General features: G+C 33.0%; 1 protein-coding gene across 5 annotated transcripts in view; it reads left to right on the top strand.

Annotated features, from left to right (window-relative positions):
* LOC110379296 (uncharacterized) overlaps positions 1 to 16,103 on the top strand; it is a 103,065-nt gene that overhangs the window by 58,153 nt on the left and 28,809 nt on the right. For 3 of the 5 annotated variants that reach the window (XM_049850278.2, XM_049850279.2, XM_049850277.2), the window contains exon 2: positions 5,355 to 5,422. In XM_049850278.2, the coding sequence (XP_049706235.2) occupies positions 5,365 to 5,422 (58 nt within the window). In that variant the 5' untranslated portion in view covers positions 5,355 to 5,364. Of the gene's footprint in view, positions 1 to 2,080; positions 2,086 to 5,354; positions 5,423 to 16,103 lie in introns of those variants that run through there. The other 2 variants (XM_064041047.1, XM_064041046.1) reach the window with 2 other exon arrangements.

Below are 16,103 nucleotides of genomic sequence, written 5' to 3'. Positions count from 1 at the left end.
CTCTTGAAAAATAACGTTCATATTTTAATGAACTGGAGCAAACAATTCGTGGAAGCCAAAATTATGTTTTCTAGTTCAAAAACGAATGTTAATGATAAGTTTTTTCAATAATTTATTAATACGGTTTTTTTCTGATAAATTCTCTGAATAACGCGATTGAAATTATAACGTAAATCATAAAGAAATGAAAATGCATGAGTCCTAGAAATAGCATTGAATATTGAAAGATATCAATTTTAATATTCAAATTAATTTATTTTATAACTCTTTTTAACATTGATGTTAATTGATGAAGATTATCTTCTGTTTTAATGTTTAAGCAATTACCTATATTTCTTTTAGTATCAATAATAGTAGCAATTATAGGCAAGGACACTCACAATAATGTTTGGATCATTCGATTATTTTTCGTGACCAAAAGGTCTTGGCAGTTCTTATTACGCGTAATAAATAATAGTGGCCTTCAAAACCTTAAAAAATAATTGACGTGTGATTAAACTACTACTATTTTTTATATTAATAATCAAAGGACGAATAAAGAAAATTTTGGTTCTTCTATCCGGACGAATCTCTCATTCTTACAAATTTCGATCAATACTGTTTGTGTGACCAGCATTTGAATGTGTCCATCCTTTTTTATGACCCCTTAGCTGCCACTTACGATAGTCACAGGAAGTGTATAGTTTATCTATTCGTACTGGACCTCCGCATACCACGGATATTTTAATTAATTGTTTTTTAAAGCATACTGAGAGCAGTTTATAGCTAAGTAACAGTCCTTGGATGGGTGACCATCTATCTATATCATGTTGAGTACATTTGTTTTTCTGAAAGCACGTTAATTGTGGGTCCCCAGCTGTCATTTGAACATCTTTGATAGTGGGAAGTCAGAAGCCAGAAAGTCTGACTACCAGTGTTACTAAGGATGTTTGATTGCTCGGGCACATTGAGGAGGTTAGACCAACAGGTACTCCATGTTAAAATACTGGTTCTTAGTTGCATCTGGTTAAAATGGAATCCGACCCCAAAAGGCTCGGAAGATGATAGCAAGAATGTGAGAATGAGAACCAATGAATCTTTGTAGTACTTGGTTTTCCGGGTAACTGGGTTGAGAAGGTCATTATAAACAGTCGGTCCTTTTAAAACATTGGTGTTTAGCTGTATGTTACGAGACTGGAAGCCGGCCCCAAAATAGATAGGAAAAGGCTAGGCAAATATTTAAACTATACCTACTACAGAATACGCCCAAAGGTCATTCAACGCGGCGAAGCGTCAAATAACACATCGTTATGCACTTTTGATTATAAATTATGTGTAATGAGAATTTGTCACTGTCATTTATTAGTCATCATTCATGGGATTGTGGCGAGTGATTTAGGTGAAGGTTTTTTGACTGTCATAGTGTGCATAGATTCACAAATACTGTCTATGTTATCCATACGTAGATATTTTTTTTCACAAACGGATAGTGGAGTAGATATTCGAAGTAAAAACCATATCTCATCTGTACTCTTTACTTACTATATTCTAATGTAACAAATGGAATCATTTTTTGTTTGCTTGTTTGAACCTTAAAGGCTCCTAAACTATTGAACCGATTTGACTATGAACACTGTTAGAAAGCTACTCTATTTCCGAGTACAAATGGCTTTATTTTATTAGGGTACGAGAAGGCCACTATTTTTGTATCAAATTAATTAAAAATGCTGAAAATATGACCAAAAAAATGTTTGTTTTGATTTATTTATTTACATAACATATTTCAATATGCGGCAAAATAAATGAATGACATTCATCTAATATTTTAGCATTTAGTAATTGAAGGTTATTGAGTCACTAACATGAGTCGGCCTTCTTAATATTTAAAATTGCTAAATAAAATCTATTTACCAAAGTTAAAGACGAATTGGTTGTTTAATGTTATTTAATAATATGGTGCAATTTTTAAGAATAAAGAACGAATCTCGACGAGGAAGAGTTTTTTGCTTATTATAGGTGTGATTTAATTTGTAATTCGGGATTTAAAAAAGATGATTATTTAAAGCCAATTTGTTTAAGATTATTAAGTACGATGTATTTTTTCTAAACATTGATTAACCTGTTTTGGAGCGCAGATATACGCGATACACAATTGATTTTCTATTGTTATATAGTTAGCGCAAAAGCAGTTCTGTATGAAAATAAGTATACCGATTGGTACAAAAATAGCCATAAAGATGAAAGGGCAACGTTAAATGGCACGTGTTTTAAATTGAGTTCTTCAATTAAAAATACATTGAACTAAACCTTAACATATCAATTTCGCGAAACGTCGACTAACGATGACAAAATTTAGCACCTATCTATAATTGCTTAACTAGAAACAAACTAAACCAGTTCAAAGTGAACCATAAGCAAATGACATAACTCATAATGCGTTACCTAATTGCGGTCGGCTATTATTTGATGTGAGCCTAACTGCGGTTTTTATAACCAAGCCATCCGTTGTTTTAGAGCGAATATTGAAATTTGACACATGTAATTATGGAGCTTGTGTCAAAATTCGATCTCTTGTAGGTAAGAAATAGATAGATAGAATTATGTTAAATGCCTTCACAGATTATGTCAAAATATTACGGATTATTTTGGTACTTATGCAAAGTGATTAGTAAAGTTTCAATTTATTTGGTGCGATATGAATTAAATTATAGGAAGATTTGTATTACTCCGGAATAAATTAAGGGGGACGCTTTCGAGCTGAAATACAGGTAGGTATGGCTTATATTATTATCCCATTTATGAAACATATTTATGTGAGCTTTTTTAAACCGGGCGTGGAAAATAGATCCCTCCGAAAATAGGTACCTGATAATAATATATAGATTACAAAAACCTTGATGATAGGAATGAAAAAAACAGTTTAATCAATCATCTGCCTTCTGATTTTCTCACGTGTTTTCTTTACGAATCACGTGTTTAATCTACGCATGTTTTCGTTAAATTATTAATGAATATTTTAGGTCCAATTTTAAAAGGTCACTATATTTTCATTTTTTTTCAAGTTAGTGACGTTTTAACGTAGCAAACCCATGATGTACAATTGATTACTCCCTAATTTCATCAAAAATGTATTCTGTAGTTTTTGCTTGAAATTGGAATAAACATACAAAAGTTTATAATATTAATTCGGTTTTGGTCTTTTGCACAAAAAAAAATATTATTCATATGATTCATAGAAAAATTTATCCGTATGAAAGGGCCACAATACTTTCTAAAGGAGTAGGTAGGTTAAACCTACTTCTGTTATTGACGAAAGATATACCTACGTCTTGTGAGAAACAAAATACATCGCACAGAAGCTAAACTAATAACAATAAGAAACACAACACATAAATAATTTGCTATTATACCAATGTATGTGGGATTACTCATATTATGTTAACGAGATCACGATTCGATTATTTTAACAAAACGGATACAGAATAGGAAAACACATGGTTTTTTTATTAGTTAATGTATTGTGACATACGGAATACTAATGGTTTTTATGTGTGTTGTTGCTATAGGGATACAGAATTGAGTGGGTGGAGTGTTGTGTTAGGTCATGGTTGTTGCTAGGTAAAGTTTTTTTTATTTGTCAACACTCATTTTGTAAAGAGGAATGATTTGTATTTTGTGTGTATGTATGTTCGTAAAAGATAATCTTAAAAACTACTGAACCGATGTTAAAATGTCTTTCACTGTTGGAAAGCTATGCTATATCACAGTAACAAGGGAAAATTTTTACCGGGTGTGGGTCGGAATTTTCCTTGGGACACGAGTGTAATAATGTAATTAAACTGCTTGCTTAATAATATAATTTAAGGCACAATTTAGATTTGCTTGAATACTGCTGAAAATATTTATTACTTTCATCCAACTTTTGCCAACTTTCCAAAAAGGGGGAGATACTAAATTAATTTCAATATTTTGCTTTTAAAAAAAATGAAAATTACGAATTAGAAACCTGTGAAAACAGCTGTAAAAGCGATAAGAAGCTCCAATGTAATTTATACTACAATAAACAAAATATTTCAAACTCATTACCCTTTTTTACGACCACACCTAATAGCCAGATCTTCAAATTGCTTAAATAATTATCATTTATCATTCTTACGATTTTAGCGTTTTTCCTCTTTGGTTCGCCAATGTGAAATACCGTAAACTTTGGCTCAGGACAGGACAAAATGATAATGGGGTCTTTGAACTCTGTTTTTGGTTTTTTTTTTGGTAAATCCCCCGCAACTGGATTGACCAAATTTTGAAATTGCCATAAATATTTTTGATTGTTGCTATACGAAACAACAGTTGCAAAATAGTCTTACCGACGCATCTATATACTCAATATAAAGCTGAAAATATTTTTGTTTGTTTACTAGAGCTAATCTCTAAAATACCCAGGAAGGCTATAAGTTACATGTTATCTGCGTGCGTGGAGGAGTTTCTACAAATTGTGTAAATAATGTCTAGTCTCTTAGAATATTTTATTAACCAAAAAATAATTGAGACTTGTTTTAGGTGATTTTATAACTTACTTGATCCCAGACTAATAGCTCAATATTAAAACAATGGTTGGTCTCACTTTACTGCCTACGAAAATCCAAACTATTGACTATTATTTTAGTTCTATTTAATAGAGCTTAAAGTTCGTGTCTGGGAAAATATTAGTTATGGCAAATTTATCTGATATTGGTTCTTAATATTCAGAATAACTTACACAAAACGATTCTCAAATCTGTGATATAATTTTTGATGAAATAAAATTAGGTACCTACTAACTTAATAATTTGTGACACTTTAACTGCAAAATGGCTGAATAGATTGATATAAAATGTTGAATATAACTAATCTTCTCACTGAATACCATAGAAAAACAGTTTGCAATAACCTTGTTTTTAACACTATGTCCTTTTAAAAAGAAGATTATTATTATTTCTTGAATCTCCCGTTCAAAAGTTTACATCAATCTATACGATCACAAATAATTGCAGATCCTACCCTGAAAATAATCTTCTATATTTACGACTAGCCGATTTCCCGACTTCAAACTCTAACTCAAAATATTTATTTGCATGTTAAGGTTGTACAGTTCTGAGATACTTATAGGTTTAGGTTCAGCTTAACGCACCCTAGTCCCATAGGAACTACTGCCCGTAGCGGGATAAAATATAGCCTTTAGGGTCAAACGAAAAAGTATTTCCTCTTTATTATATTAGTGTAGATATTCGTACAGAACTAAGTACCTATAGATACTTTACCAACTCACATTTTCTTCCCCCTCTAATCCCTAAGGTTTAGACGCAGCATCCAATAACGAATGTGTATCTTTGTTTCAGTTCCGCCAAGATGAATCAACGGAGCTTTAGCCAGTTCATCTCCACGATTCTCTTTATTGCGCTTATAAGTAAGTAATGTTATCTTTTTTCTGTTGACTTAATAATCTGAAAAATATCCTGAATAGCTAATCTTAGATTGTTTAATATACTAAGCTAAAATTAAGCTAAGATTTTCCAAAGAGTATTGAACAATCTTGTTTAAATATATCCTACTAAAACGACTAAAAAGTCTGTCTGTTTTGTCATTATGTTTATGACTATTTATTTAACTAGTTAATGCGCTAAAAACTACGTGTCTTTTAAACATATCCTAAAGTACTTCATCAGCCTTTTATGTCAAATTGCAGGCCAAAGGCCTCTTCTCATTCAGTGAAGGAATGAGCGAGAGCATACTCCACTCACGCATGCAATCTACTTTCGACTAATTAAATTTCTTTGAAACATTTAGTTATAACTACGTTTTCTAATACCATGTATATGTGCATACATGATACGATACGACACGGACAGTCAGAAGCCAGTAAATCTGACCAGTCTAACCAAGGGGTATTGGGTTGCCCGGGTAACTGGGTTGAGGAGATCAGATAGGGCAGTCGCTCCTTGTAAAGCACTGATATTCAGCTGCATCTGCTTAGACTAGAATTCGACCTCAACATAGTTGAGAAAAGGCTCGGTAGATAATGTACATACGTGATAAAACAGTTGTATGACAGTCCACATTACACAATACCACGATATTCACATAACGTGAAGTGACCACGCAAATTGATGCAACATAGTGATAATTATCTAAACACAGCCTTGTTCCTAAAGTATAGAGTTCATAAAGTGAGAGGTCATTCTAAAAATAGCTTTATTTTTTTAACAATATGATTCATCTTAGTTTACCTTGATTTGTTAAATAAATGCTGTCTAAATTTTTGTGGTCTTTTGAGACGCGGTATTAAATAAAGTGGAAGTTTTTGATACGTTGAAATAAAGTGATGTGACGGGCTACTGTTAGTGATTAAATATGGGAGTCCTCATACACTAAAATAATATAAATTCCCAGTCGAAACGGTCATGTAATTCTTAAGTTATAAGTAGTGTAACTAACACGACTTTCTTTTATATCTACAGAAAATTGTTGTTTGCTATCACCGAATAAAATCACCTCGGTTCCATAATTTTCTTAGTTAAGGATACACACCGATCACAAACATTTTCAATAGCAATAATGAAATTATAACCCTATGAAAAAAAAAATCTTAATTTCAAATTATAAATTTCTACTCACCCCATTTAAAAAACTGTCATGTAACCATGTTAGCAGCGGGCGTTTATGGAAAGTGTTGTGAATAATTATGATGTTAATTAAAACTCACACCTAATGAGGTATCGTGTTAACCTAAATTAAATATTACTATGATCAGAATTATTGAAATCAAATAATGGTCGCATGGATCTATTATATTTAATTGACTGTAATTATTGATGACCTAAAAAGGTATTATTACATTTTATGTGAATTGATATAGAAATGTTTTGTACTCATATTTAATTGACCGACTTCAAAAAAGAAGTGTAGGTACTGAACCAATTTTCATGTTGTTTTCAGCATAGTATTTGTCAAACTTAGAAGGTAATACCTAGTTTCATGTTTTTTGAAAAAGCTTATTTTATATTGAGGTTTGTATTCCGAGCATTACATACAAACATTTTTTTCAAAACCTACATATATTCAAAAGTCAAGTTTCGTGGAACGATTATAAAAAAAAAATGGGGGATTTACAACCACTCGACTGGTATTTGCATTCAAAATAACAACTGTAATAGTAAAAGCATAAACCTATAAGCTGCTTATTTGAGATTTCCTAGAATACTGAAAAGCCTGATATTTTATTTTAAAACTATCTTCTGCCAGCGGCTTCACCCGCATCCCGTGGAATTCTGCACGAACCCGTATAAAAAGTAGGTCAGATTCTTCGATAAATGTGACATGTCATCATCATTATCATAATCTTAGCCATAGGATGTCCACTGCTGAACATAGGCCTCCCCCTTAGGTCTCCACAGATACCGGTTGGAGGCGACCTGCATCCAGCGTCTTCCGGCAACCTTTATAAGGTCGTCTGTCCATCTTGTTGGTAGACGTTTTACGTTGCGCTTGCTAGTCCGATGGGACATGTAACACTTAAATAGTTTTAATAGTAAAAGTATCTCCTAAGGTTCAAGCAAACAAGCAAATAAACTCTACAGCTTTATAATATAAGTAGGTATAGAGATATTAATAATTTTGTACTTACCCGTAATCCTCATATTGTAAAAATAATCTACTCGCAGATCAGAGGATAATTTCTAGAAATTCTACATTACTATTTCGCTTTCGCTAATGATTTATTAAATGCGAAAATATTATTTATTGCAATTTCTAAAGATTAAACTGTGACGTAAGTTTGATCAAGTTTTTTTGACGTATAGACTTAATTATAATAAAAAGTTCTTAAAGTTTAAAACAAGTTTGGATTGTAAATGTTTGCCATTATCAATATTGGCCTGAGTACTTATAAATAGAAAAAAGGTACGCATCGAGATCATCAGGATCATCTTTATATACCAATAATATATATTGACAAAAACATGTACTTAATGATCGAAGAAATATGGTCAGACTATAAAAAATAGCATGTGGGACAGTTTTTTTTTTGTTTTTAGTACCCATTAGATAGTAAAAAGAAAAAAATAAACGCCACAATTTTCGTTATTATATTAAAGGGAAATGGGACATGTTCAAAACTACACGTGCTCTAATAACACGGACTATTCATATCCAAAACAATAAGTTGAAACAATTCTGACTAAAAGCCTCCACAAATTTGGGAAACGTACTCAAACAAAAATACTGTTGACCCATTAAATTAAATGGAAACAAAACGGAAAATGGTACCCAATTTGACAATTCACCCGAATTTTCCTTAACGAAAAAAAAATACAAAAAAATGTACACAGTATCGGCCTCTCAAATTATTATGAAAATCTCCTTAAAGCTGGGGTTAAGTGTTCGACCCCACTTATATTGAGAAATTCTCCATTCAAATACGTGGGTACTCAGCGAAAAATTAGCTTAAAATGTCAGTGTGGGCTCAGCTTACGAATTTTGGTTACAATAAATTATCGTATTTTTCTGGCCTCTAGTTGTTTGAAAAGAATTCCTTTAACCATGTTTTTTTATATTGAAAAAGCAAATTATCTCAATTTAAAAATAAAAACAGGATGAGGTAGGTTCGATCAACATTTTTTTAACCAGAAATCATTAAGTGGCCCGCTACGGGTGCAGCGTGAGGGAGTGTCAGACTCTTACTGACTAAAACCCACCATGTTCCTTCTTAAGTCCTCTATGTACCAGTCCCGCGATAACTCTTTTTAACAATCACGCTACCCCCATCATAACAAAAACAAATGCTTGCTGCTTATAACACACGTTATATAAATTAGCTTCTATCATCATTAACATTAAGTCTCAAATTCCTTTAGCTCATCCGAGAATAGTGTGAAATTCAATTCTGGAAGACTAGATTGGTAGCAGCTTGAATGCCAATGTATTCGCATGAATTTGATCTATGCATATGTTCTGCCGACGCATAAAGGTATTCTGTGTTTAAGTTAGCGACTGTTATCTAAGCTTTATGATTGAGAAGTGGAAGTCGTAAGTTAATAAGCTTGGCGCTTACTTTGAGCTCATTTCCAATTATATTATTCATTTTTTTGGGTCAATGTTTGAGCCCATTTTGATATACTTATATGACTGATCACGGCTCCTGTGATCACACTAGCAGCAAATCTATTTAAATATTCCTTTAAAAAAAGAATGATTAGTACTGCAATACAATAAAAGCAACATTCCCGCTGCTTTTGATTGACATTTTTATAATATACGAAAAATACAAAGATGTTATAAATTATTATGAAAGCGACTCATTAAGTTCAGGTTTAAAGGTTATTTTTGTCACATACAATCGTCGCGTTTTCATGCTTCCTCACAAGCCTATTCTAATGAGAGTCTACTAAACACACTAGGCTGTACCAATAACAAAACACGTGAGCTCGTGGAGTCGTTTCGGACACCGCGGGAGTCTCTCAATGTATTGCGAAATCTATGTACGACGATTGGATGGGCTTGATACTTTCAATTAGTTAACAAAATAGTATATAGTGCAAGGTATGTCATAGTGTAGTAAGTCGAATCATAAACATATTATTATATCTTCTCGATGCTTACTGGAAATATTATTACTTATTTATTATTTATTAATTACTTTGTGGCAAATTGTAAAACCTTGAAAGTCCTTGGAAAATATAATTAAAAGTTAAAGATGTTTATGAGGACACTGTAATCTGCAACGATGTTGTCTACCACTAAATATTTTAACGATGCTTTGTGTAAAAAGTAATTTCTTTGTACTCTCAAGTAATAGTCTGTTTTACTGGACGAAATGAAGTATAGCAAATTAGTTAATTACGAGTATAAAGATCACTTTTACTGCCACAGAAATAGAATAATGTCAATAGAAAAAAAGTAATGAACTTCCAATTCAAATGAAATAATGTATGAAAGTAATTTATGAACAATAAAACTTGGTAGCTAAAACTGGTTTATTATATTTACTGCATAAAAATTATTTACAAATCGCGCCATCTAAGCATTTATTATATTTTATTGGTCGTATAAGTAATTACAGATAAAGTATTTTAATATCATGATGATAACTGCATAAAAACATAATATTTATTTGCGATTTCGATAAACCACTTAACAGAAGTATGAGGAAACATTGCCACGAAAGACACAAGCAAAAAATAAATAACAAAAGGCACTGCACATACATTTTGCAAGTAAATTAAATAAGCAAACATCCTTTATTATATTCCAATATTTACTTTAACAATAGACGTCAATTAACATCTTTATTAACAAAGACCAACTTCTTGTTTTTAATATAAAGCTAAAAAACATACTTACTCATCACATACGACCTTTAATGATTGCACAAAACTAATCTACCACTAGCATTATTCCTACTAATCCTACTAATATTATAAATGCGAAAGTAACTCTGTCTGTCTGTTACGCTATCACGTCTAAACTACAGAACTGATTTTAATAAAATTTGGTACAGAGATAGAGTTGACCTTGAGAAAGAACATAGGATAGTTTTTATCCCGGACTTTTTGAAGATTTCTCTTGGAAACGCGATTTAACCGAACTCTACGCGGGCGAAGCCGCGGGCGGAAGCTAATCTATACTAATATTATAAAGCTGAAGAGTTTGTTTGTTTGTTTGGTTGTAATGGATAAACTCAAAAACTACTGGACCGATTTTAAATATTCTTTCAGCATTAGAAAGCTATATTATCTGCGAGTAACATATATATAGGCTATATTTTATCCCGGTGCGGGTAGTAGCTCCCACGTGACGCGGGTGAAACCGCGGGAAAACGACTTAAATTATAAACTTAAAAACATACTCATCAGATACGACCTTTAACGATTGCACAAAATTAATCTAACACTATCATTATGATGAAATAAAACCCATAAAATCCTTCACATTTGATCGCAAGTATCAAAACTGTTTGGTCCGACTATCGGATCGGAGATGAATGGAGCGATTACTTCGAGAGTCGGTACAACCTTGATTGGTAGGGGACGATAGTCGCGCGACTGTCGTGCGATTGAGTGGCGACTAAATGCAGTAAATCGTGGTTTGTTTGGCTAGTAACGAGTAAGCGTGCCTTTTATTTGTGGATGGATTAGGCCAAAACTATCCTATGGAATTTATTTGTGTTAGAATATTTTGTAGGTAATATAGAATTATTTAGAAGAAAAGTCGATATACACATGCTGCTGTTTCTAAGTAGAATAATTAACATTGCTTTTTATGAATACTTTTGCACGACAATTTACATTTTTCATTGGCTGAATAATACTGAAACAATCTTACTAACACCTTATGAACCATATACCTAAATATTTGATTTGATTTGTTCTCTAGCAAACAATAATATATGTCTGATTATGGAGATATGATTCACAGATATCTTGTTTATTATCGAATAAAATGTGTAAAGCAGTCGATCTCTCACAAAAGGAATTCTTTAGGGGAAGTACCAGGTACCATCAATACCTGTTTTGAACGGTCAAGCAATGTGGCAATTTTGAAGGTCATAATAATATTATGTATAACTGAAATATATAAGATATTTGCACCTCATCTTTGGGATCGTAGTAGTAGAATTCGAGATTCCTTTGTGTTTGCAGATAATCCTAGGTCAATGAACTTTAGAAGCGTTTGACGTTGTCATTGTTAATTTTCGTTCAGCTGATTGCAAGCGTTTGATGAAATTCGCGTACCTATATTCGGCATTTAAAAAAACTAGATATAAAGAGATTGCTCTCATCCTCTTTAAAATGGAGGTCATTTTAAAGCATTTTATTTGTTTGTTTAATTAATAAACAAATGACCAACATAACTCTTCACTTTTTTTTAAACCAATGAAACCAAAGTAGCCTTTTCCTCTGAGTTTTTTTAAACTGTTGAACAGGTTAACAGAAACACAATCTATTTTCCAAGAATCGAACATTTTTAAAGAATTAGACATCGGAAACGTGTTATACCTATATTTTTTTTAATGATAAACCCATAATTTTAATGAGCCGCAGTTTTTACATAAAATTATGGCAATTCTATTTTATTGGTATCACGTTTTGATTCACGTGAGTAACTAAAAACCTGTTTATGGTAAATCACAAGAAGTTTATTTTTTTTCTCAATTAATTACATACTGGCTTCCACCCACGGTTTTGTTCTCATCTCGAGCACATTTTTATTTAAAAAAAGGTTGTATTCCTCGACCACTATCTAACGATGAAATATTTTTCAAAACACTTCAGTAGTTTCTAAGATCAGCTCGTTGAAGCAAGCAAACTTATGATGGTACCTAAATATGTATGTAAAGGTGTGATCTCTTTATTGATATTTAGCTCATATAAACTTTCAACCTTATCTTCACTCTTCTGTTGAGGTTTCAAGAATCTCGTTAGAGGTAACTTGGATACTAAACTGTAGCTTGGATGTATGGTCATTTAAAAGAATTGATTACGTAGCTTTTATTCCGAGACTGCCTTTTGTAAAACGTATTTTCAGATACCCTGAAACCTATGAAATAAATAAGCATCCATCCAAAGAATTACCGAGTTTACCAAAGACAAATCTTCATCGTTTTGTCTGTCCGTCTGTTACTAACCTCAAAGCTCCTACAACATCATAAATATTATAATTTTTACATAACTTAATAAATTCCCCGAGCCAAAAAACCATACTGGCCACCACGTGACTATAAAAGAATGACGTCATTGCAAAAACTGGATTTGAAGATGAGCCGTTGACTTTAGTAACTTAAATGTTAAGTCGGCGGACTATTGAAAGATGTGCTATAAACTATGTACTAAAAAGCTGAAGAGTTTGGTTGGATGCGTTAATCCAAACTAATATTATAAATGCGAAAGTAACTCTGTCGGTCTGTCTGTCTGTCTGTCTGTCTTTTCTTCACGCCTAAACTACTGAACCGATTTGTGTGAAATTTGGTACAGACATAGTTTGAAACTTGAGAAAGGACATAGGATAGTTTTTATTACAAAAAAAAAAAATCCGGACATATAGCGCCATCTATTGGTCAAATCAAAAAACTGCTGGTAGTCACTATTCCACGCGAACGAAGTTGCCGGCAAAAGCTAGTATCAGGAAATAATGGACTGGTTTGAAAAATGATTTCTCTGTTAGGTAGCCCATTTATTGAGGATGGATATACACTATCCGGTTGTGGGATGTGGGTGGACACCACAGGAGCTGCTAGTATGTTATATAGTACGAAAGTGAAATATCTTTGCTACACTTTCATAGTAAAACAACTGAACAGATTTGAACGAAAAGTAGGGACAGTTAATAGGCTGGATCTTATCGAGTTCACGAAGCAATTTTCTTATGCCACTGCTGCCTGGGTGAAAAAGTGCCAGTTATGAACTAAATGTTCAAATCAGCACCCTTGATATCTAGAGCAAATCAGCGAATTAGCGAAATAATCATTGTAACAAACAAAGGCAGTATGATTATTATTATTCCAATTTAAAATCACCGTTCAGATTGAACCAGAGATACTAAATTCAGTACTTATGGAAAATAAGTACTGAATTTAGTATCTCTACCCCATTTCATCTAAGTGCCTACTTATTTACTTAAATATGTATAACCACTTTATTCTTTTACATTATAGATGCATCTGTTCAGAATAAATTAAATAATACGTTTGAATATTATTTAGATTAAACACAAAATATAAATTAGAATTATAAAAACATAGTTTACAAAACGAGCGAGTTTTAACGCCTGTAGAAAATCTTGCTGCAATTGTTTGCATTTTGAATACTTGCATCATCTTTTTTATTCAGGGTCATACAGTAAATTTAGAGGCGGTTAGTGGTATTTACTCAACCAGGTTAATTTTCGAAAAGCTGATTATTTAATAATAATTTCAACCTATTATTTGTAAAGACAGTTTAATTAACACAAACTCACAATCAAACGAAATCTTCAAATAACATTATTTGCTCAAACGGAGTCCTGTTCAGCAATTATAGCTCAATTCCGGTATGAAGATAGGACTAAGAAAAGTTGAGCATTTGAAGTCAATTCTGGTATGAAGATACGACTAAGAAAAGTTGAGCATTTGAAGTCGAGCTTCACGAGTGCCGATCAACAAACTCACCTAAGATGTTTGTATAACTTTTAAAACTTAATCAACAGTCGAAAGCGGGATTATTTAATTAAAATTTCCCGAAACAAAATTTCCGGCCGTTTAAGTCGTCTGAAAAAGTTTTTATAACTTCGAGTTTTGGAATCTTTTGGGAATGCTCGACTGAGGAATGCGTTCCGAAACATTGGGTTAGAGGTTGTAAATGACCTTCTAGTTGCAGTGTTTTTCTTAATTATTATTCTCAATTTATGATTCAAAAGAAAACACATTTGTTCAGACGCTCAAGCTCAAAACTTCTTAGGCAATACTAGAAAAACTGCATTAAAATACCATGTATCTAGGGCTGCCATTTCGAATTTCGCCAAACCCGGACAAATATTTAAAAAAAAACCCGGAAATTTGGCGTAAATAGCATTTTTTCCCCGGACGAGTCCGATTTTTTTTGTTTAACAAAACAAGACCTATTTTTTAATATTACCATATTACTTAAATTCAATGAGGTCCTTCCTTACATGAAAAGTCAGGGCCTCTCTAGCTCATGTAGTACCTACCTAGTATTGAAAGATTGTGACTTAATGTATTTCGAAGGTCATAATTAAGAAAGCTCATATGGAAACTAGGAGTTACCTTCTTGATAGGTTAGACAAAAAAATGTTGAAAAATACAAACAACTGTAAAGTGAAGTCGCCGCAAGCGAAGCGAGCGCGAAAATTTTTGAGTTTTGGGTCACTAAAGCACCTAAACTTGTATAATAAAAAAATCCGCAAAGTGAAGAAGCCGCAAGCGAAGCGAGCGCAAAATTTTTTTAATATTGGGATATTAAAGATAATTTTGGAGTTTTGGGACACTTCGACTTCTGCATTATTAGGCGCCCGGGTAATTCGCATACCCAGGCACCATAGGTTAAGATGGCCCTATGAAAAATGTCCGGGTTTTCCCCGGACACTTCTTGAAACCCCGCCCGGACGGCCTCCAAACGAGGACAAATCCGGGGAAACCCGGACGGATGGCAGCCCTACATGTATCACATGTATGCAAAGACTATAAAACCACTTGACTGCGCATACAGTGCCCCGACGCTCGCCAAAAGTTAGTGATTTTGCGCGTACTATAAGGCTACGATCAGTACGATCCTTTAGTAGCGACCGTGAACTGACCAATAGTAGCCGCGGATTATGCCGCGTCCCCCCGCCCGCAGTGGTGAGTCGTGTTCTTAGAAGAAATTGGCGAGTGCGCTCTCTAGTGGTTATTTACTTTATGCATGTATGGCATGTATCAGGGGTAGTTGGGTTGAGGAGGTCAGATCGGCAGCAGCTCCTTGTAAAACACTGGTACACAGTTACATCTGCGTAGACTGGAAACCGACACTAACATAGTTGGGAAAAGGCTAAGCAGATGATGATGTACGGTAGGTATTTGATAGGTACGTGACAAAAATACTAGCTGCATTTAGTTAAAAGTTCGATTTTTGCCAAGAATACTTTAAATAAAACTTTAAATAAAATGGTATTAATGTGTCGTTATAAAATACAACATCTAAAACAGATATTATAAATATTCCGTTCATACGTTTCATTTCCTAAATGTCTATACTGTCGATAAATAAGCTTGTTTACAACAAAATACAGACCAATAAATAAGGATTCCGTAATATCGATACTAGAAAATTGGTGTTGAATCGAAAACGCTACCGAATAATGTCTGTTCAATTATTGAAATCGATTTTGTATGAACATATTTTGGTTTAGAATTAGAATTTGTGTTTAGAATTGGACAGTATACAATGATGCTTTGAATCATCATCAATCACAATAAGACCTAATTAATTATGTCGAAACTTCACACTATTAGTCTGCTTACAAAAACCTTTTACAAAAAATTAAACCGACTTCAATAATATACTTGAACACTTCTTTTAAGTCTGACAAATACTATGCTGAAAATCGCATCAAAATCAGTC

Source organism: Helicoverpa armigera, chromosome 24 (genome assembly GCF_030705265.1).
Source record: "Helicoverpa armigera isolate CAAS_96S chromosome 24, ASM3070526v1, whole genome shotgun sequence".
NCBI classification, from domain to species: Eukaryota; Metazoa; Arthropoda; class Insecta; order Lepidoptera; family Noctuidae; genus Helicoverpa; species Helicoverpa armigera.
Note: the sequence above shows the minus strand (reverse complement) of the source record. Positions and strands in the feature narration are given on the sequence as shown.